Here is a 22,221-nt window from a genome sequence, read left to right as displayed (position 1 = left end):
TGCATCTACTATTCATGAGGGATGTCTGTTCCTTCCTTACGTTTTTTTTCCCAAGTTAGTCATACAATAAAACAAGCTCGATGAATAAATTGCAAAGAAGAGCCTCCTTTATTTTCTAGAAAGGGTTTGGAAAATTTCTAATATTTGTTCAATAAATGCTTACTAGAATTCACCGCAGCCATCATCTTGGTCTAGGCTTTTCACTGTAAATAGAGCTGTATCCTTTTCCATTCTTGAATTCAGCAGTTGACATCTTTGGTCCTCTCTCTCCCTCAGCTAAACGGTGATCTACACTAATCATTACAAAGAATCAATTTTTGGTTTCATTGATTTTCTATTTTCCGCTCACTGCTTTCCACACTAATCCATATTCCTTTATTTCTATTTCTTTGGTCTAATTCCAACTGGTTCCCTTTTCCTGGTTTCTAACGTTAAGAGTCTCTAGCTATTCATTTGAAATCCTCTTCCTTTCCACTACTGCATTTCTCCTTGATTTCTTAATATACTTTACAACTTTATATACGGACCTCTTATCTCTAGCTACACTTACTCTCCTGGTAATCTTGTCCAATTCAATGGCTTTAAATATAATCTACAACACTGAAAAATGGCAGGTCAGAATGTTCCCTTGAATTTCAGGTTTAGGGGCAAGTGTTAAGTGCAGGGGTTAGCATGCCACTAGAGAGAGATGCCCTCTCCCACACAGGATTGCCTGGGTTCAAGCCTCAGCTCTCCTTTGAATTGCAGCTTTCTGTCAATGCACCATGGAAAACAGCAGTGTTGGGTAGACAGCTGGGTCCTTGACACATCCACATGGAAGACCTAGACTGAGTTCCTCACTTCTCCCTCACCCCCTCTTTCTTCTCTCTCCCTTTCTCTGAAATATAAAAATCAATACAATTTTGAAATAGATAACCAGGCTCACGTAGGCAATAACTTCTTGCCATGCTATCAGACAGACATCTTTAAATTTAACAGGCCCAAAACTAAACTCTTATGCCCAGCTGCCTTGCCAAATCTCTGTTAGTAGCAACTCCACCTTTACCATTGTTTAGGACAAAATTCCCAGATAATCTCTGAATCTTATCCTTGACCCACTCTTTATCTCAGATGACGGATCAAATGCATTAGGAAATCCTGTTAGTTCTACATGCAAAACATATACAAATCATAACCATTTGACTACTGTTAATCACAACCAACCTATGCCAAGCCTCTATATTCTCTCATCAAGACTGACGCCCCCTCTCTACTTATATCCATGCTTTGCTATATTCACTCTCAAAAAAGGAGCAAAGTGATTCTATAAATTCTATAAGTCTTTTCCTTTAAGTTCAAGAGTTCCTACTTCTATGCAATTCTTTTATTCTATGCAAATAACGTCAACTTTCAAAGTTCTGCAAGATATGACCTTCAATTACATCCCTGAATTCATCTCTCACAACTACCACTCTTGTTTACTTTGTCTTAGCTATATTGTTCCTTGAACATGCAGCATGCTCCCAGTTAAGAGCTTTTCCACTGGTTTCTCTGCTTCCTTAAATACTTCTCAAATAACTGCATGATCATCCTTTCTCATTCTTAAATCTTTGCTCAATTCTCATTCTCAAATATTTTGTCAATTATCATAAAAATCTCTTTTCTCAGTTTTTCTGCAAGACTGACCTGAGACATCTACCTTTAAAATCTATGTACCTGTCAGCACTCTTAGCATCCGTTACCCTGACCACAGGTTAAATCATCGTATGCAAAGCTAGCAACTGGCACATGGGTGCCAGCTCAAGTCCTTGCTTCTCCGTTTCCACTCCAACTTGTCATATATACATGTGCCTGGGAAGCAGCAAAAGATGACCCAAATACTAGAGCTCCTGTGACCCATGTGGAAGACCAGAATGGAGTTCCTATATCATCTTGGTTCTGCCTGGCCAAGCCCCAACTATTACAGTCACTTAGGGAGTGAAGCAGCAGGTGAAAGATTTTTCTCTGTTGCTAACTTTTGTTCTCTCTGTCATTCTACCTTTCGATTAAGTAAATAAATACTTTTAAAATTTTAACATGCTCAATTAGCATGTATATTATTTATTAATTATTATGTATTATTTATTATGTATATATCCCCCAACAGAATGGAAGTCTTTTTTAGGGAAGAGATTTATGTCTTCTTGTTCATGGATGGATTGTAAAGAACTGGGCATACACAGCACACAGTCAATGTCATTGAATATTTGCTGAATAAATAAATGAGCAAAGTTTAAAAGTAGCATTTGTCTACAATCTATTGTCAAATAAATGCATGAAAAGTTTACTTTATGCAGGCATGCATGAAAAGTTTATTTTATTCATTCCTTTATTCCTCAAACAAACCTTGAATGTCTTCTCTCTGCCCAGCACTACAAGAGGTACTATGGATATTCAAGGCCTACAGGTCTGTGTACACATGGTTCTAACTTATTCATTTTCTGTCTCCCTTCACAGAATGTAAAATTTAAAATATAATGCACATACACATGTAGTTCAAGTAATGTTACATGTTATAAGGACAACAGAATAAAGCAAATATCATGGCTCAGTGGCTAAGTCCTCACCTTGCACCTATCAGCATCCCATATGGATACGGATTCATGTCCCAGCTGCTCTGCTTCCCTTCCAGTTCTCTACTTGTGGCATGGGAAAGCAGTACAGGATGGCCCAAAACGTTAGGACCCTGCATCCACATGGGAGACCTGGACGAAGCTCCTGGCTCTTAGGCTTTGGAATGGCTAAGTTCTGACCATTGTCACCACTTGGGGAGTGAACCAGTGGATGGAAGATCTTTATCTCTGTCTCTCTTTCTCTGTAAATCTGCCTTTCTAATAAACATATTTATTTAAAGTAAATATGCTAACCAGTCGAGAATGAGCTGAGAGTCCTTCTTCAACTAGAGTTGAGTGACAAGCCCTCTATGAGGAAAGGCTAAAACCAAGACAAGGACAATTCAACATGGAAAAATCCCAGAGAATCAAAGTCACAGGACTTTGAGGAGTGTGATGGAGCTTGGCAAAAAGAAGGTGTAAAAAACAAAACAGCGAACATGTTCTGCAGTTGCAGTACACAGGAAGGATACAGTGGGATGGCAACCCAATTCCACTACAGAGGCCTTAAATCCATTTTGATAGTAACAAGTTAGACACACCCCGGTACATTATTTTTTATCACATTTTCTCTTTCCTGTGCTCATTTCTCTCCTATTCTTTGCTCACTCTAGGAAAAACCAATGGTACACATAACCAGATTTGATGAGACTATTCTTTTGTTCAACTACTTCCTTTGTAAAAACAGAGAAAGTCGTGCCTATCTCAAAAAATTTTGACTTCCATCCAATTTAAAGTCTGAAGCAGAAAATAGTAGAAATAAGCAAATCACAGTTCAAGCACAGTGGCACAGGTTCCTGGATATAGTGTATAGTGACCCTGGTTACAGACAGAAGGGAAGCTCTATGCTGCATATGCTAAGTACATATGTAGATTTTCATGAATTTCATGCATTAACTATAGCCAGCTACTGTCTTTGTGAATATTATCTTTACAAAAAAATAGAAGGCATCTTTTAAAATATTTGTTTGTGGACAAACAATAGTGTTTGTGATGGAAGTAATGCAGATTTAAATGGCTATAGACAAAAGCATACGTCTGTAGAGTTGCAAAACTAGATCAGGTAGTGTTAGAAGTATTGTTTAGCACATACCCCATCTGAAGAGGTGTTAGGACAGACCTGTCTTTCCTTCGGAGTACACATGATTCATGTGACTTTTGTCTTACAGTCTACTGTTTGAGGTTTTTTTTTTTTTTTTGTTAACAATTAAAAAGAGTCTGGATGCCACCTGGGCAGCTAGACAGAACACATACCACCTGGGTGCCAAGAGGCCAGCAGTCCCGCATGGGGAAGGCTACAGACTGCCGCATGGGGTTGGGACTGGGGGTGTATCACAATAGGGGCTGCAGAGGGAGTGTCTGACACGTGTGGAATGACTACTAGGGGCCTTTACGGATCATACCCAGGCCCAGGCCACTACACCAGCAAGTAACCAAAGGAGCTGAGATGGGTGGTTCAGAAAAGGGATTCCAGAGGGCATGTCTGGGTCAGGCCAAGGCATCTGCCCACGTAGGAGAGCTGGGCTGCAAATAGCATCATTTACTGGCTCATGCAAAAGCCATGGCTGTGGTGCACACTGGGCAGAGTTAGGCTACAACACCCATCAGTGAATGTCCAGGGACAAGATTAGGTCACATCAAGCTGGGCTGTAGTACCTACCAGCAAGCTGAAGAATGCTGCAGGTGGGCAAATTAAATAGGGGATTTGTGGACTCAACCTTACTGTACTGCAGAATCCACCAGGGTAGCTGAGAGTTTTGGTTTTGGTGTTGGGCCAGGCTAGGAAAGGTTGTAGAAACCATCTATACCCAGAAGAGCTAGGCCTGACAGTCGTCTAGGCTGGGCCACGCTACAGCACCTGCCACTACATGCAAGAACCAGGTCCAGCAATTGGCTGAGCTAGGCCGCAAAACCCATTAGTAAGTGACAGGACCAGGGGCAGATGATGCCAGGCAGGTTTGTAGCACCCACTGGTATTTGTGAGATCCAGGGCAGGGAGCAGGTCTGGTAGGGAAATTTGGGGGACTACTCTGTTAGCCTGCAGCTCCTGCTAGTAAGTGTGAGAGCTGGAGCTGAGGAGGTTCAGGCCAGGCAAGGTTGCAGCACCTATCCGCATACAAGAGGGTCAGGTCTGGGGGCAGCCCACAGCACCCACTGGTGCACATGAGAGCCAGAATAAGATGTGGACAGGGCTGGGTAAGACTGTTGCACCACTGGCAAGAGTTGGACTGGGGCAACAGCCAGCTGGGGCCTGGCTGCAGTACTCACCAGCAAGTGCCAAGACTGGGGATGGGTCATCCACACTGAGCACCTACAGGCACAGGCAAGATCCAGTGCTAGAGGTGGGTTTGGTTGGGGAATTGGGCGACTCTTCTGCTAGGCTGAAGCTCCTTCTGTTGACCACGAGAACTGGGGCTGGAGGTACGCTGGGCCAAACTAGGCTGTATCCCCCAATGGCAGGAGTTGGGATGGAGGAAGCCCAGGCTGGGACAGGCTACTATACTGTTGACATGTGCAATATTTAGGGCTGGAAGTGGGCCTGGCAGGGCAACTTGCACGATCCCCTGCTAGACTGCAGCGCCTACTGGCGAATGCAAGAGAAAGGGCTGGAGGCAGGCTAGACCGTACAAGACTGTGGTACCCAAAGGCATGCACGTGGGCTGGACTGCATCACCTGATGTCATGTGTGTGGGTAGGTGTGAGGGTAGATGAGGCTGGGCTAGCCTGCAGCATCTAACGGTGCACATGAGAGCCAGGGCAGGGTATTAGCCAGGCCAGGCTATGCTGCAGCACCTGCAGGCAAGGGCCGGAACTGGGGCAGCCTCAGCCGGGCTGGGCCACAGTTCCCACTGGCATATACAAAACCCACTGCAGAATGTGGGCTGGGATGGTCAAGGCTGCACCACCAGCCAGTTCACAGGAGTGACAGAGATTGGGGCAGCTTAGGCTGAGCTAGGCCACAACACCTCACAGCACATTAAAAACTGGGGTTGGGGTCAGGCCTACTAGGCTTTATTTGTGGTCACCCTTACTAGGCTGCAACACCTGCCAGTATACTTAGGAGCTGGTCCTGGGCAGGCTAGGTGGGCTAGGCTACAGAACCCATTAGCTTGTGTGAAAGATGGGGCTCAGGACAGGACTGACTAGGCAGTGCACCGACCAGTATGTGAGTTGACTGGTGTGGGAATTAGGCTGAACCTGATGCTGCATTAACTGGTGCACACAAGAGTCAAGCCTGAGGGCTTCCCAGGCAAGGTTTCTTGGGGGTTTCTCCAACTAGACCACTAGACTCAAACCCCATTCTCAGGGGAAACCACAAGACATGTAGTCTGAACTTAGAGTGCATGAACTGGGACAGGGTCTCTTAAGCTGCTGATGCCCATGCAGTGGACAGCATACCCAGATGCATATAAGGGACATGAAATCCAGCTCATCCAGGCCAGCACAAGATGCTGAATGCCTCGTTATAGGATGGAAAGCAGTGCATGTTAGACAGTTCTCTTGGCCAAGCACTGCATGATGTCCTTGGGTCTATGAATACGCTGAGGTAGACATGACCAGCCCATAGACCTTGGAAAGATTTCCTCAGCTCTGGAGTAATGAAACCAACAATGTCTCAGAACTATCAAAACCATTCAAGTCAACACCTTGGAACATCCTTTTCCACAGTGGGGTCTCTAAGGTATCATCAAATGACTGTCCTCCGACCAGAGATGCTGATGTAGTTGCATAGCAAGCAGAGGGCCCCTTCCCTCTCCACCTGCACCTTCCCATGGACACTGGAGGGAAAAAAAAAAAATCAACTGAAGCATTTATCCCAGCCAGCTTTCTCCACAACTCAACCCTGACCACCCTAATCAGAGGCCCACGTGGATATGCATCCTTCTCAACTATGTAATCAAATTTAAAAATTTTAAATAAAAAGAGACACTTTGGTAGTGACAACTTTCACAAAAAATATTTTTTAAGTCTAATCTTCAACAGTTAGGCTAATAAAAAAGGGAAAAAAGCATATGTCTTTGGCAAGAAATAATTTGAGATACTGTACAATTCTGTGACTTAGAGATGAGTGGTGTTTGCCACATCAGCATGATTAGAATTAATTCATATTGGATAGCTTTTCCTGAAAGAATAGAAAAAGTGGTGGAGGAGCGCCACCTAATGTCCAGTGTGAATTTCAACACAGCAGGTTCCACAGCCATTTTAGCCCTGTTATTATACATTAAAATACTGCATTTTTCAGAAGCTCTTGACAAAGTCAAAATATGAATTGCAATTTTTTGAAAAGATTTAACCCTCATATTTTCCAGGTCTTTTACAAATTTGGATATATTAAAGGGCTGTAGGAGTTATCAAAACAGCCTGGTCCTGGCACAGAAACAGAGAGGAAGGCCAATGGAGTAGAATAGAAACACCAGAAGGAAATCACACATGCAGAATGATCTAATCTTCAACAAGAAAACGGAAAACAATCCAAGAAAAAAGTAAGGTCTCTGCAAAAAATGTTGTTGGGAAAACTGCTTAACGGCCTGCAGAAATAAGAAGCAAGACCCACACCTTTCACCACACACAAAGATCAAATCTAAATAGATAAAAGATCTAAATCTACACCCAGAAATCATCCAACTCTTGGAAGAAAAAGTTGAAAATGCTCTGCAAGTAAGGTATAGACTTCCTAGAAAAATCATCAAATGCAAAGAAACAGATGGGACTACATTAAGCTGAAAAGCTTCTGTACAGCAAAAGAAACAAAGTAAAAAGGCAACCAAACCAATGGGAGAAGATCATTGCACACTACACAGGAGACAAAGGGCTAATTTCCAGAATATACAAAGAACACCAGAACAACCATAACATTAAAACAAACAAACCAGTCAAGAAATGAGCAACGGAAATGAATATTTCTCAAAGGAACAAATTCAAATGGCTAACAGGCATATGAAAAAATGTTCAAGCTCCCTGACAATAAGGGAAATTCAAATAAAAACAACACTGAAGTTCCACTTAACACAAGTAAGAACGGCCCACATACAGAAAACTATCAACAACACCTGCTGGAGAGGTTGCGGGGATGAGGGGGAAAAAGGAACCCTACTCCACTGCTGGTGGGATTGCAGGCTGGTGCAACCACTATGAAAGTCTGCATGGAGACTACTCAGGCAACTGAAAATCCACCTACCACATGACCCAGCAATTCCACTCCTAGGAATATCTCCAAAAGACTTGTTACATGTGAAAGTAACATGCACTACAATGCACTGCAAAGTTCATTGCAGCACAATCAACAATCGCAAGAACATAGAAACAACCTACATGGCTATTAGCACAGGACTGGATAAAGAAATGTGGTGCATCTACATTGTAGAAGACTACTCAGCTATTTTAAAAAAATCAAATATAATTCTTTGTGACCAAATAGGCAAAACTAGAGATCTCTAGGCTAAGGGAAATGAGCCAATCCCAAAGGGTCATATATCATATGTTTCCTCTAATATAAGATAATATGATGGCAAATCTGAGGATTCTACATGTGCATTTTACCTTTTTCATTTCTAGTTACTTGTACCTTTAGTAATAACATCTTGTGATGTAATTCATTAATCAATCACTCAAAGAGACTGATTATTTATAGTCACCTGAGATTGTTAATGTTCCTTCTTTTTTTTTTAAAGATTTATTTTATTTTTATTGGAAAGGAGGATATACAGAGAGGAGAGACAGGGAGGAAGATCTTCTGTCCAATGATTCATTCCCCAAGTGAGCGCAACGGCCAGTACTGAGCCAATCCGAAGCCAGGAGCCTCTTCTGGGTCTCCCACGCGGGTACAGGGTCCCAAAGCTTTGGGCTGTCCTCGACTGCCTTCCTGGGCCACAGGCAGGGAGCTGGATGGGAAGTGGGGCCGCCGGGATTGGAACTGGTGCCCATATGGAGTCCGGGGCGTGCAAGGCGAGGACCTTACCCATTGCACCACTGTGCCGGGGGTTAATGTCCTTTCTATCACTGTTATTGTGACTGCCCCTAAGTAATGAGGATCTAGTCCTCCTTTAACTTCACTAGTGCCTTGGGACACACGCTGACATTTATTCCTATGCAAAGATGCATAGGAAAAAAGACATTCTTGTTCACCATGGTAGTCACATTGATACTTTTGTTACAAGTCCATTAACCTCACGTGAATGAAGGTTCATGATCCTTATTTATTTATTTTTAATCTTCTCCCTGTGGTGGACTGTACTCAAGGGGCTACAACATGGAAATACAGTGGAAATAATTATGTTCTAAGGTGGAAACAGAGAGAAGCAAGTCCTCCTGCATGCAGTACAAGGATGGACTCACAGCAACAGCAACAGGGCTGGTAATCTACCTTGATGGGAGACACCCCAGTGACAGCATGAAGGACTTGCGAAAACTCACAAAAGACACCTATTGTAAGACTGGAGGTGAGAACAGAGGGGAGGAGAGGGAACCTGGGGAGGGGGAAGGGAAACCGCCCCCCTCCATGCCAACTAAACTGTATCAAAAAACAGTTCAAAGAAAAAACATATTTTCTCTCACAGAAGTTATATTATTGTTTTTTTTTAAAGGGCCTCAAATGTTAAGTAAAATGTGAGTCTAGAGGAAAATAAATCATACATCATTTAACAAAAATATTCTACCTATTGCTACATAAAACTAAGAATTTCTCCTAGAAATTAAGCATTTTTAATACTTAGTCCAATTGAAGTAATCTTGAAAGAACATGAGCATAGACAGGTTAAACAAGTTCAAAACTGGTCCTACCATCTTCTAAGTATAATCTGGCTGGATTTAAAAATTGAGATTATTTCCTTAAATGATAAGAACATGAAACAGAGTACATATTTGATAAATGACAGATATTAACACCAGGAAAATAGACTTCCCATTCTGATATATATGTGAGTAAGCTTCTTTTGGCTTTTATTAATCCTATCCAGCTATCAGAACCTAAAGAAATGTTTTAATGAAAAGGTACCATATGTCAGATCACAATTAAAGCTCTAATTCTTTGCATAAAAAATCTGAATTTTTCTTTTATCCCCTGCCCAGCCCCAATGAACTTTGAAAATTTTTTATTTATCAAACAATGATGAAATTATCACTTTGCAAGAAACCCTTCTTGTAAAAGAGTAATATTTAATGAATTCTCCTGGCTGTTGTGTAATGCCCAGCATTATGTAATAAGAATTTTCTATTTTGTAATGTCCAGCATTTAGTAATATGAATTTTAAATAATGAAAGACAATGATTGTTGAAATATTAAGTTATTTCAAGATTATCTTCTCTGCAACATAAAAAGGTCTGATTTGTGCATGTGTATTAATCTCACTAAGTTTTTGGAAAACTCTCCAAAACTCCCGAGTTTAATCCTGTCTTTAAAATAACACATTTGTTGGGCCCAGCGCGGTGGCGCAAGTGGTTAAAGGTCCTCGCCTTGCACGCCCAGGATCCCATATGGGTGCCGGTTCTAATCCCGGCAGCCCCGCTTCCCTTCCAGCTCCCTGCTTGTGGCCTGGGAAAGCAGTCGAGGACGGCCCAAAGCTTTGGGAACCTGCACCCGCATGGGAGACCCGGAAGAGTCTCCTGGCTTTGGATCGGCATAGTATCAGCCGTTGAACTCACTTGGGGAGTGAATCATCGGATGGAAGATCTTCCTCTCTGTCTCTCCTCTGTATATCCGCCTTTCCAATAAAAAATAATAAAAATAAATCTTTAAAAAATTACACATTTGTTGTTTGTACAAGTAAGAATTTAGCTTCAACACATAGCAACCATCTCCCAAAAGCTCACTGTATTAATCAGGATAGTCTTTTTCTTTTTCAAGATTTATTCATTTATTGGAAAGTCAGATATACAGAGAGGAGAGACAGAGAGGAAGATCTTCTGTTCGATGATTCACTCCCCAAGAGAGCGCAACGGCCAGTACTGAGCCAATCCAAAGCCAGGATCCAGAAACTTCTTCTGGGTATCCCACACGGGTGCAGGGTCCCAAAGCTTTGGGTCATCCTCGGCTGCTTTCCCAGGCCACAAGCAGGGAGCTGGATGGGAAGCGGAGCTGCTGGGATTAGAACCAGCGCCCATATGGGATCCCAGTGCGTTCAAGGCGAGGACTTTAGGTGCTAGGCCACGCTGCCGGGCCCAATCAGGATAGTCTTCTATGAAAACCAGTACCATGGGCCTTTGTGTGCTAACCTGTGAATAACACAAAACCTTGCTCTCAGAAAGCTCATTTTTTCAACCTGATGCTGAGTCCTCATTCTAAGCCAGAAGGAGGCAGAGATAAACGCCAAGTGCATTTCTCTGATGGTGGTTTCATCTGTACTAGCACTGTTTTGCAGAAGATTGGGGCCTAGGGCAGGGCAGAGCGGATGTTGGGAAGGGCAGGGGTGACAGGCAGAGGGGCCGAGATGGCTCCATTTCTTTGTTTTTATGGCCTTGGAAATCTCTTCTGTCTAGCATTTTGGGTGATTTGCCGTCTACTATCTCTTGCGGTCCTGGATTTCTTTCTCTCCCTCTCTATCCCTTCCTGTATTTAAGAAAAAATACAAAGATATGAAAAATAAGACAAACATAGTAAAGAAGAGAGGATAATTTATTGAGATGGTATTAACCAAATATTTTTACTTCATTTTCTTCATTCAGAAATTAGAAGTCATTGAATACTGAATCAGTCATCTCAAAGTACTTCAAAATATTCAGGGGAAAATGGAATTAAAATGTAATTGTGTCCTGATGCAAACAAAGGAACTCAATTCACAGGAGGGACATTCAACAAGTTCATGAAAATGCCTATTATAAACTATGTGTGGATTTCAAAGTTTCATCTTGCAGTTAAGTTGCCCCTTAGAATACCCATATTCCATATTGGATTGCCTGGGCTCAACGCTTGCTTCTTGTTCCTGACTTCAGTTTCCAGAAGAATGCCATCCCTGGGAGGCAGGAGAGATGGTCCAAGTACTTGGCTCCCTGCCATTCACATACGGAAATGAATGCTGCTGCAGGTTCCTAGCTTTTGCCCCAGCTAAGTCTCAGCTCTTGTTGGCATATAGGGAGAGAATCAACAGATGGGAGCTGCTGAGGTGTCCCCCTTTCGGAATCTCTTTGCCTCTCAGATTTTAACAAATTTTATACCAAAATAAACTTTTTCATTCTAATTCTACATTATTTTTAAAAGATTTATTTATTTACATTGGAAAAGTTACGGAGAGAGAGGGTGAAATAGAGGGAGTTCTTCCATCTGTTGGTTCACTCAAAAAATGGCCAGCAATGGGTCAGGTTGAAGCCAGGAGCCAGAAGCTTCATCTGGGTAGAAGGAAGCTTGGATCATCTCCTGTTGCTTTCCCAAGCCACTAGCATGGAGCTGAACTGGCACTGACGTGCCAAAAGAAGAACCCGTGTCCACACTAGATGCCAGTATCATAGGTGGCGGCTTTACTTAGCACAACACAATGCTGGCCCCATTTTTCCAGCTTTAATTTGAAAGGAAGAGGAACAGAGTCAGGGAAAGATCTTTCATGCAATGTTTCACTCCCCAAATGATTTGATTGGCCAGAACAGAGCTAGTTCGAAGCCAAGAGTCAGGGATTTCATTTTTCAATGAGTTGTTTCATGGTTCCTCATAAATTTACACCACAGTTACGAAGTAGCAAGAGCAAAATGTGAATGTAGAAGACATATGAGTCTTTGAGGACAGGCCATTTCGTCTGTTTATCTACAAAACATAGGGGCAAGGCCAGTATTTCACTTTTTTTAAAAAAAATCAAACTCTATAGTAAGAATTCGTTTCAAACCAATAAACACAAAACCCCAAAAAGTGAAAAGAACTTACATGAAGCAATGTTTACCCTTTGTTGTCCAAGGTGCTGTTGGCTTTACACGGTTTCCTAAAGGCTGCCTGCTCTTCCGTTTGTAGGTTACCACTGGCTAGTGGGTCACAACCTCAATTTCAGAATTATTGATCTTAAAAAAAAAGCCAGTCTCTCCCAGTTCTATGACCTCATGTGTCCTCTATCTACCTCTTGACCTCGAAATCGCCTGCCTTTTCTATCATTTTTCTCTGCTCTCATTAGGCTGGCTTTCTTGCTGCTTCCTGCACAAACCAAGCAGAAACCTCTCTACTGACTAGCATTTGGGAGGTCCCCCCCCCCATTACTTCATCTTCATCTCTGCTGGAATGTCTGCCATGGAAGAGATTTTCCTTACTATGATCCAATTAAATATCATCCCCCTTCGACTTGTCTCATTCTCTGTACCTCTACCTTGCTTACTTTTTCTTAACTATTGCTGGTATCTATCATTATTCCACATAGCAACTTGTTCATTATATGTCTCACAACTTTCAGACATTTCATCTCTAGAAGAAGAAAACTCTTTTGTCGTTCATTGTTGAATTCCGGGTTCCTAGAACAGGACCCAATACATAATAAGAACTTAAAAATGATTGTTGAACGAATTAATAAAGCTAAAGTTCTCTGTAAGAGTAAAAGAGTGCATCGCTTTTGACATAGAATCAAAAGATTTTCTCTGGTGCAGACAGCCCTTCATAAAAAAATAGTTCACTGTTCATGGTCTCTACCAAGTGCACAGCAGGGAAACACAATGGGAAGTTAATTTTCTAGCTTTTATACAGAAATGGTACAAAAACAGAGATCACATTATTAATGGAGTCATCCTCCCTTCGGATATAAAATTCAATATTCTTAATGGTGAAAAAAGAGATACCTGATACAAGTAAATATTAACCTTATAGAAATTTGGACATAAGTAATGAAACTTGATAAGGAACTTAAGCATAAGGATGCTTTAACACAAATGACAGACCTGTACTTGTCACATCACATGAAAGGATTTTCAGTTTTTCAAAAGCCATGTTGCTGCACCTCAGTAGCAAGAAACAGACTGGGCAGGAATAATCCAGCTCTACTTCCCAAACTGAATTATTGAACAATAAAAACACTAAACTACCAGCAATGAAAGCACATGTTCTCAATACCCATCTAAGCCGGAGAGAAATTCATGGATTTTGGGGCTCAATGGGCTAATTCTCAGCCTGAAAGCAACAGTATCCCATTATGGACGCTGGTTCGGGTCCTGGCAGCTCCATTTCCCATCCAGCTTCCTGCCTGTGGCCTGGAGAAAGCAGCAGGCAATGTCTCAAGTCCTTGGGACCCTGCAACCACGTGAGGGATCCAGAGAAGGCTTATAGCTTGGGATTAGCTCAGCTCTAGCTGTTGTAACCATTTAGGGAATGAATCACCGCATGGGAGATCTTTCTATCTGTCTCTCCTTCCCCCTAGAAATTTGCTTCTCCAATTAAAAAAAAAAAAGAATTAAAAAAATTTCATGGGTTTCAGATCTAATATTTTTGAGAAACATATCAGACATGTTTAGCTGCTCCTAACACCACAGATCATATCACAGTAATAAAACTGGTCTCAAGGCTGAGTCCCACTGTCTCCCATCCTTCCCCCATTTTTCATGCCTTTGGTTATTTCCATCAGGTAAAGTAACACATGAGAGAAATTAAAGAAGGGACTAAATTCTATGAATTTTTTTTTCAAAATCCACGTAACTGAAGAAAAACATCACTAGCCTCAAATACTTATTTCTGAAGCTTGTTTTAGGTTTAATCTCCTTCCATTTTTCCCAACTATCTTCTCATTAGGCAGAAATCTGGCTAAACATGATTAATAACATTTTATATATATGGCATTTATATGCTCATTTCATACCAATTGTCTTATTTAAGGCTCATAAGAATGTTTTAAGGCACTATTAATAGAATGTTATGCATAGGGCTTGGTGCAATAATGTAGTGGTTAAAGTCCTCGCCTTGAATGTGCTGGGATCCCATAAGGGCGCCGGTTCTAATCCCGGCAGCCCTGCTTCCCATCCAGCTCCCTCCTTGTGGCCTGGGAAAGCAGTGGAGGATGGCCCAGAGGATGGCCCACATAGGAGACCTGAAAGAAGCTCATGGCTCCTGGCACTGCAGCCACTTGGGGAGTGAACCACTGGATGGAAGATCTTCCTCTCTGTCTCTCCTCCTCTCTGTAAATCTGCCCTTCCAATAAACGAGCTATATGGGAAGTGAAACAGACGAGACACAGCAAACAGCGTACTGGCATTGCAGGTGGAAGCTTAGCTCGCCAAGCCACAGCACCTGACCTGAGCAAAACTGATTTAGTTCACATCAAATTAATGGAAAATCTTAAAATAGCAATGGATTTTGGTAGTGAAACAGTATAGACAACTTTTCTAGAAAGTGAATATAAGGTTCATGAAAAATACTACAGACATTTTTGGAGACTAAGATATCGGTCATAAGCTATAGCATTATCAAGAAAGGAAGCAGGAGATCAGAGCAGAAACATAACCTCCATGGAGAAACAGAAATGTACACCCACCACCTCAACATGCAGCTGTCCTTGCCACACCTTGGAGAACAGCTTATGGAAACGGGAGAGGTCCAGAAGTGGATAATTGCAAAATGTCAATTATACGGGGAGAAATTAAGAATCTCTGATCTTCCAAGGAAGCAAAACATTTTCCAAAGTTTCTAAGATCGTGCATGTTATTGTTATAACTGGTATGAAAACAGGCATTGTTAAATCAAAATGACATGGCTAAAGATCAAATAACACAGATCCACCAAATAGAACATTTTAATAAAACAGGTACGATCTATCAAGTGATTTTATTGCTACGTTTAGAATAAAATCTAACATCCTTGCCAGGTTTCGTAATTTCCAATCTGCAGTGCTGCCAGCCTCGGCCTCTGGAATTCTACTCCAAGGCTGTAGGCCTTAGACACACTGGCTCTCCACCTTGCGCCTAACGCACCTCTTTAGTCACTACTATTTTCCCTTGCAATTTTCTTTTCCTAGATTTCCACCGGGCAAACTTCCTTTCACTACTGAGAACTCAGCCTAAAACTCCACTTCCTTGGCGCAATCATTTGGCACGGTGGTTACGATGAAGTTTGCGACCACCCCACAGCCCACAGCAAAGTGCCAGCGTTCAAGTTCCAGCTTTGCTGCTGATTCATATCCTGCCAAGGGGATCCCTTGGAAGGTGGCATGGGACATCCCATGCATCTGGATCCCTAACACTCGCGTGGGAGACGCAAACTGAGCCCCGCTGTCCTGGCTTCAGCATGGCCTAGCCACGGTGTTACAGGCATTTGGGGATTTGAACTTTTGGATGCAGGATCTCTCTGTGTCTCTATTTTCTGATTAAACAACAACAAAAAAGGTATTTTTTTAAAGCTACTTTCTCCTGAGGACCTTTCCTGATTGTTCTGCTCAAGACCACTTGCTCTCAGACCAGCAGTATTACATTACTTAATTTCATTTTCTTCATAAAGCTTACCACCCTTTGAGATGGTCAGTCATGTATTTGTTCACATATTCTATTTCACTTCAATTAAGGAAAAAAGGCGTTCAAAAAGCAATGGCATCAAGAAGGCTTTCCCTGCCCATCACAGACTAGGTCAGAACTATTTTATATTTTATTATTGAAGTACATTTCACTTTGTAATTTTCTTTTGTAACCCAACTTACACATGTTATTTATCTTCAAACATCTGCTTTCTTCCATAATTTCATGAGGTAAGGGTCATTGTATGCCCCTTTTTTACCAGTGTATAGCCACCAGTGCCTGATGATGAACAACTGATGATGGCATCCCATATGGGTACCAGTTTGTGCTGCAGCTGCTCCACTTCCGATCCAACTTCCTGTAACAGCCTGGGAAAAGCAGTGGAAAAGGTGCCAAGTGTCTGGACCCTTCCACTGACATGAGAGACCCTGTTGAACTTTCTCACTCCTGGCTGCAAGCTGACCTGGCTCTTTTTTTTTAATTTTTTTTAAAGATTCATTTTATTTTTTTATTACAAAGTCAGATATACAGAGAGGAGAGACAGAGAGGAAGATCTTCTGTCTGATGATTCACTCCCCAAGCGAGCGCAACGGCCGATACTATGCCGGTCCGAAGCCAGGAGCCTCCTCTGGGTCTCCCATGCGGGTGCAGGGTCCCAAAGCTTTGGGCCGTCCTCGACTGCTTTCCTGGGCCACAGGCAGGGAGCTGGAAGGGAAGTGGGGCCGCCGGGATTGGAACCGGTGTCCATATGGGATCCAGGGTGTGCAAGGTGAGGACCTTAACCACTGAGCCACTGTACCGACCCGACCTGGCTCTTTTTTCCATGGTGACAGCTGAGGGAATAAACCAGTGGATGGGAGAGATTTCTCTCAGCCTCGCTCTTTCAAATAAATAAACCTTAAAAAGAAAAATAACACCATTTCTCCCAGCTGAACAGTTCAAGTAACCAAAGGCATTGTGGGTAGACAAGTGCAGAGGCTCAAGATAAAAACAGGCAAGCGACCTGTAAGAGACTTTATAAACAAAGCTGAAAACTGAAAAGCATTTCATGAAAATATCCAGTTCTTTACTTAACAATCATAAGACGGTCTTTGAAGGCTCTGTTAAAATAGAAACGTTGACACATCTGTACTTCAAAAGCTTAGATTAATTCTCAAGGAAGACAGCTGATTAACTCTCGACCCTTTTATACAAATGGCTCACCTGGAGTGACGCTATGCAAGTAAAAGCTACATTTAAGATGCTATCGAACATTCAGATCTCTGTTAGATGAGTCTGAGAATTGCCTTTTCCCCCTCTTTATACATAAATCCATGATCCCAGTATAGTCATTTTCCTAAGCAACATCTAGGAAAGACAGTCAACTACAGTTGTCAATTTCTCCCTCACCAAATGAATGTGATTCTATCATTTCTGTTCATAACCTAAATCTGCTCCTAGGAACCATACTTTGACAAAAGCAGGTGCACAGTGAGGCTGCTATTAAAGCTCAGCCATCAGGGAGCCCCAGCAGCCGAGCTAACAACCTCCACCCTCAGCTGCTGACGGAGAGACCAGCCACCATTGCTGTGACACAAGCATCAGAAGCTAGCCAGCACACAGTGTGCCATGGCCTTCTGATAAAGGACGGACATCAAATGGCACCGGAGAGAGGTGGATACATAGACAAACAAGAACATTTTACTCTAGCCCATTAAAGGTTTTTGATACATTCAGAAGTTTTTGTTGTTGTTGTTGTTTTCACACAGTAAGAATGCTGTCATTAGATGAAAAATAAAAGAAAGGTGAATCTGCATGCTTGAGATTTTAAAAACATCGCCTTCTCATGTAAATGTTCAAAAATATACACAATTAAAAAATAAAAGATCGGGCTCGGCGCAGTGACACAAGTGGTTAAGGTCCTCGCCTTGCACGCCCCAGGATCCCATATGGGCACCGGTTCTATCCCGGCAGCCCCGCTTCCCTTCCAGCTCCCTGCCTGTGGCCCGGGAAAGCAGTCAAGACGGCCCAAAGCTTTGGGACCCTGCACCCTGTGGGAGACTCGGAAGAGGCTCCTGGCTTCAGATTGGCATAGCATCGGCCGTTGCGCTCACTTGGTGAGTGAATCATCGGACGGAAGAGCTTCCTCTCTGTCTCTCCTCTCTATATATCCGCCTTTCCAATGAAAAAATAATAAAAATAAATCTTTAAAAAATAATAAAAAAAAAGATCATAAAAGATACCCTTACCATGTGCAGTAAGTACTGTAAGTTTCTATCTTAAGCTCTCTTTTTAAATGTGGCTACATAGCACCAATCCATTTAATAATAGAATAATAAGGCAAAACCACAACTTGAGTAATACAGGCTGCTAGCAGACACACAGATGAAAAGCAGACAAGTTGGCCTCCATTAACCTCTCAAACTGCATCTCATGCTCTTCTGCTTCAGGTATCTCCCAGTGTAGCTAAGCATGCACTTCACCACTCAATTTGTTTCTTTTGATTCCATGAAATAATAAGCTCTTATTTTTTCCCCTCCTGTTTCCTTTCTGCTTGAGAAACTAAGATCTTGTTAGTTCAAGATCCAGATGAAGAGACAAGTATCTTTCAGGTCTCCAAAGCAAAGTTCCTTCTTCAGAACGACCTGCACTGGGCCCCTAATTGGAAGAATCATCAACCCCAAAGCTCCAGTCTTCTTGGAGAAAATGAGAGCAGGAAGAGAAGTTTACTGGCTTTTTTTTTTTTTTGCTATCAGTATCATTGGTAAGTCTGTGTGACAATAAACAAACCAAAATGCAGCAGGCAGTGGAAAACAACAACAACAGTATTTAGCAAACGTCACTTTCCATCCCCCATGTCACTGCACAGGCCAATGACACCATCTTCCACTTGCCTCATAATGGCTTTCCTGGTGCCCTGGGAGAAAAGTAAGAATTCTGATTCCAGTCTCCGTCTCCTGCAGACCACCTGCCCCATCTTTCCATATTTTCTCATACATTCAGCAAATATTTGAGTGTCTAATCTCCTGTAGGCAATAGCAGTGAACACAGCAAACTTCCATTCCTCAACAGTTCACGGTTTGGTAAGAGTGAAAAATCTATAACCAAATAATTCCAACTAAATATGTCATATACAATCAGAGAAGTAGACAGTGACAACAAGAAAGAATATTTACTCCTGCTTGGGTGGAGGAAAAGGCATGATTGACACTTAACCCAGATCTTAGATGGATCACTAGAAATTTAATAGGCAAAGAAAGACTAATGGGAAAAGCAATAGCACGGACCAAGCAGAGAGAAGAGAGTTAGTACCAGTTTGAAGTTGTTGGGTGTGTTCGGTAGTAACTAGCTAAAAAGAAAGAGGCAAAAATGAGTGTCTAGGAAGGGTGAGAGAAAAGCTAGAAGGGCAAGTGCTGGACATGGAGGGTCTCTTGTGTGCCAGTCTACGCTTGACTGAAGGAAATGGAAAGTCAAGACTTCCAAAGAGGTGAGTGGAATTAACAGAAGCAATTTAGCAGTTTCTTTCTGGTCGCAGAGAAAATAATAAACTAGAGAATTTCCCAACCAGACTGTAAAAGATACTAATATAATAGCTAAGGCAGGGCCCGGTGGAGTGGCCTAGTGGCTAAAGTCCTCACCTTGAACGTACCAGGATCCCATATGGGCGCCGGTTCTAATCCCAGCAGCCCCACTTCCCATCCAGCTCCCTGCTTGTGGCCTGGGAAAGCAGTCAAGGACGGCCCAATGCTTTGGGATCCTGCACCCACATGGGAGACCCGGAAAGAAGTTCCTGGCTCCTGGTTCAGATCAGCACACACTGGCCATTGTGGTCACTTGGGGAGTGAATCATCGGAAGGAAGATCTTCCTCTCTCTCCTCCTCCTCTCTGTATATCTGACTTTGTAATAAAAATAAATAAATCTTTTTTAAAAAAATAGCCAAGGCAAACATGAAGAAATTTTAAGCAAAAATAGCGTCTAATGACCAATGGAATACAGGTGACATAGGCAGAAGGTGTGATGGAGTGCAGCCCTTGATGGCTAGCACCCTGGTTAGTTCACAGGGAACAGCCCTTTCTACCTCCTCTGGCACCATCCAAGTTAATTGAAGGTGTGAAAATAGCTCCAGAGTCTCCTTGTGTATGCCGCACCGCTCCTGCCTTCTGCACTATTCAGAACAACTGACACCACAGAAATGACTCCAGAGGCTCTGCACACCTGGCTCCTCCAGCCTTGTATTGTACTACGTTAGGGTAACTACAGGAAAACTTTGGGCTCTGGTATCTAGCTCCCTTCGTGCCTCCTGCACCTGTAAGGCTTTCAATGATTAGAGGATGACAGCTTTAGAACCCTGACTTTTGGTCTTGCTGCAGTGGCTCCTGGAGTGTAAAGGGAGCTGCTGTCTCCAAGCTTGGACAATAAAGATTTCTCCTTAAACCCTACACGTGGGACCAGTGTGATCTCTCTCGCACTCTACAACAAAGCATATTAAAGAATGTAGGATGACTCTGATTTCTAGTTTGAGTTGTACTGCAGTAGTGTCATCAAATAACTGGATGAAAAAAAAAAAATAGGAGAAACCAAGGAAGAAAAACAGCAAGTTTGCTTGTTTCGTACTGAGACTGAGGGGTCTTTAAAGCACCCAGGTAGAAGCATCCAGCAAGCAAGTGAGCCAGACCTTAGTAAGTCTGATATGAGACACAGAATTTAAGAGTAGATCTTAAGCATCAGTAGAATCCACGTGTGTGGACAGATCATCCAAGGAGAACATACAGGCTAGGAAGTAAAAGTGAGATGTGAACCCCACAGAATGGCATTGACAACACAGGCCATGCCACTGCCAAAGACAGCAATGAATGGTCATGGACTAGAGTTACCACAGCCAGGCTGAATAAAATACAATGGCATGCGCAGTTAGTGACTGGCCTTCAACAGGCCAGTAGAACAAAGGCAAGGACAACTTCATCTCCACACCATTAGGAAAGGGACCAAAGGATTCTTGAAAATCAAAGAGAAGGGGCAGAAGCTGAAGCAAATACTATGCTTTCAAGCAGCTTAATGATAGGGGCATTTGAGCAACCACTTGGTAGGGGGGGAACCCACAACATAAGGGAGGTGCTTTTGTTTTTATTTCATTCTCATAAGACCTATGACTAGAACACTGAAGAGCAGAAACTGGACAGGAAGTGGCCGAAAGCACAAACAGAAGATAATACTTGGAAATCAAATGCCTTCTAATAGATGGGAGCAAATGAGTGCATCTGCGAAGGTCGACAGCTTGTCCTGCAGCACCTCTGTCTCTAATCGTGAAATGCAAAACTAAACAACAGGTGAAAACGACAGACTGAAGTGTAGGCTGAGGTGGGAAACCAAACAACCTGGTAGGACTCAGTGGTCAGCTTGGAAATGATTTCTGCAAATGGGGTCCTTCAAGTGAAGGCCTGTAGACCTCTCCACAGGCCATGGGTATGGAAGAGCATGCCTGGGTTACAAAAAAGAATGCTGAGCAGTAATGGGGAAGCAAGCTGCGGTGATGCAATAATGATGAGAAACTTACAGATACATCCCAGGAACAGTAACCTTTCCAAGCACCAAGTCATTTCCCATGGTTCTCTTAGTCCACTAGAACTTTGGCGTTCTCAAACACGTGGATGAAGAAAAATCACGTATGTGCTGACTATACGTGGATACTGAGCTCCATTTTTATTCACGCAAAATATCTAGGAGTCAGGGGCAAGCACACGAATCCCAGGAACTCTCAAGTGCTTCTAACCACAGACCTAGAAGGTCATGCATTAACGGAAGACAGCTAGTTCAACTGAGTGGCTTTAAAAAAAAGGGGGGGTGGGATCTGAAACAAGGATGTTGCTCTGTTTTGCACTGCCCGTGTTAACCCTAAACTTTCTGAGCATGACTGTAAAAAATTCATGTTTATATTGAAGTGGAATTCAGTGTGCTGCAGGGACGGCCCATAGGACTGGGGAAGGGAAGGCAATGCCACGGCGACGACCCATAGGAACGGGGGAGAAGGAAGGAAGCGTCCCGAGGATGTTCCAGGGCAGCCGAGAAGCTCCAGGGCCTCTCTCAGCACTCACCATGGCTGCGAGATCTCAGCTCCGGGAAACAGCTTCGCGGCAGGAAGACGCCACCATCAACATCCGGTTACTCTGGCAACGGAGTCCCGCCCACCGCCGCACCCCGGGCCCGCCCCTGGGTGCC

General features: G+C 42.9%; 1 protein-coding gene across 1 annotated transcript in view; it reads right to left on the bottom strand.

Annotated features, from left to right (window-relative positions):
• NME7 (NME/NM23 family member 7) overlaps positions 1–22,208 on the bottom strand; it is a 187,137-nt gene extending 164,929 nt beyond the window's left edge. The window contains exon 1 of the mRNA XM_040987543.1: positions 22,098–22,208. Within this exon, the coding sequence (XP_040843477.1) occupies positions 22,098–22,100 (3 nt within the window). The 5' untranslated portion in view covers positions 22,101–22,208. The remainder of the gene's footprint in view (positions 1–22,097) is intronic.
• Positions 22,209–22,221: the final 13 nt, after the last annotated feature.

Source organism: Ochotona curzoniae, unplaced genomic scaffold (genome assembly GCF_017591425.1).
Source record: "Ochotona curzoniae isolate NIBS_2020 unplaced genomic scaffold, NIBS_Ocur_1.0 contig_4754, whole genome shotgun sequence".
Classification (NCBI taxonomy): domain Eukaryota; kingdom Metazoa; phylum Chordata; class Mammalia; order Lagomorpha; family Ochotonidae; genus Ochotona; species Ochotona curzoniae.
This window is presented reverse-complemented; position numbering and strand designations above follow the sequence as displayed.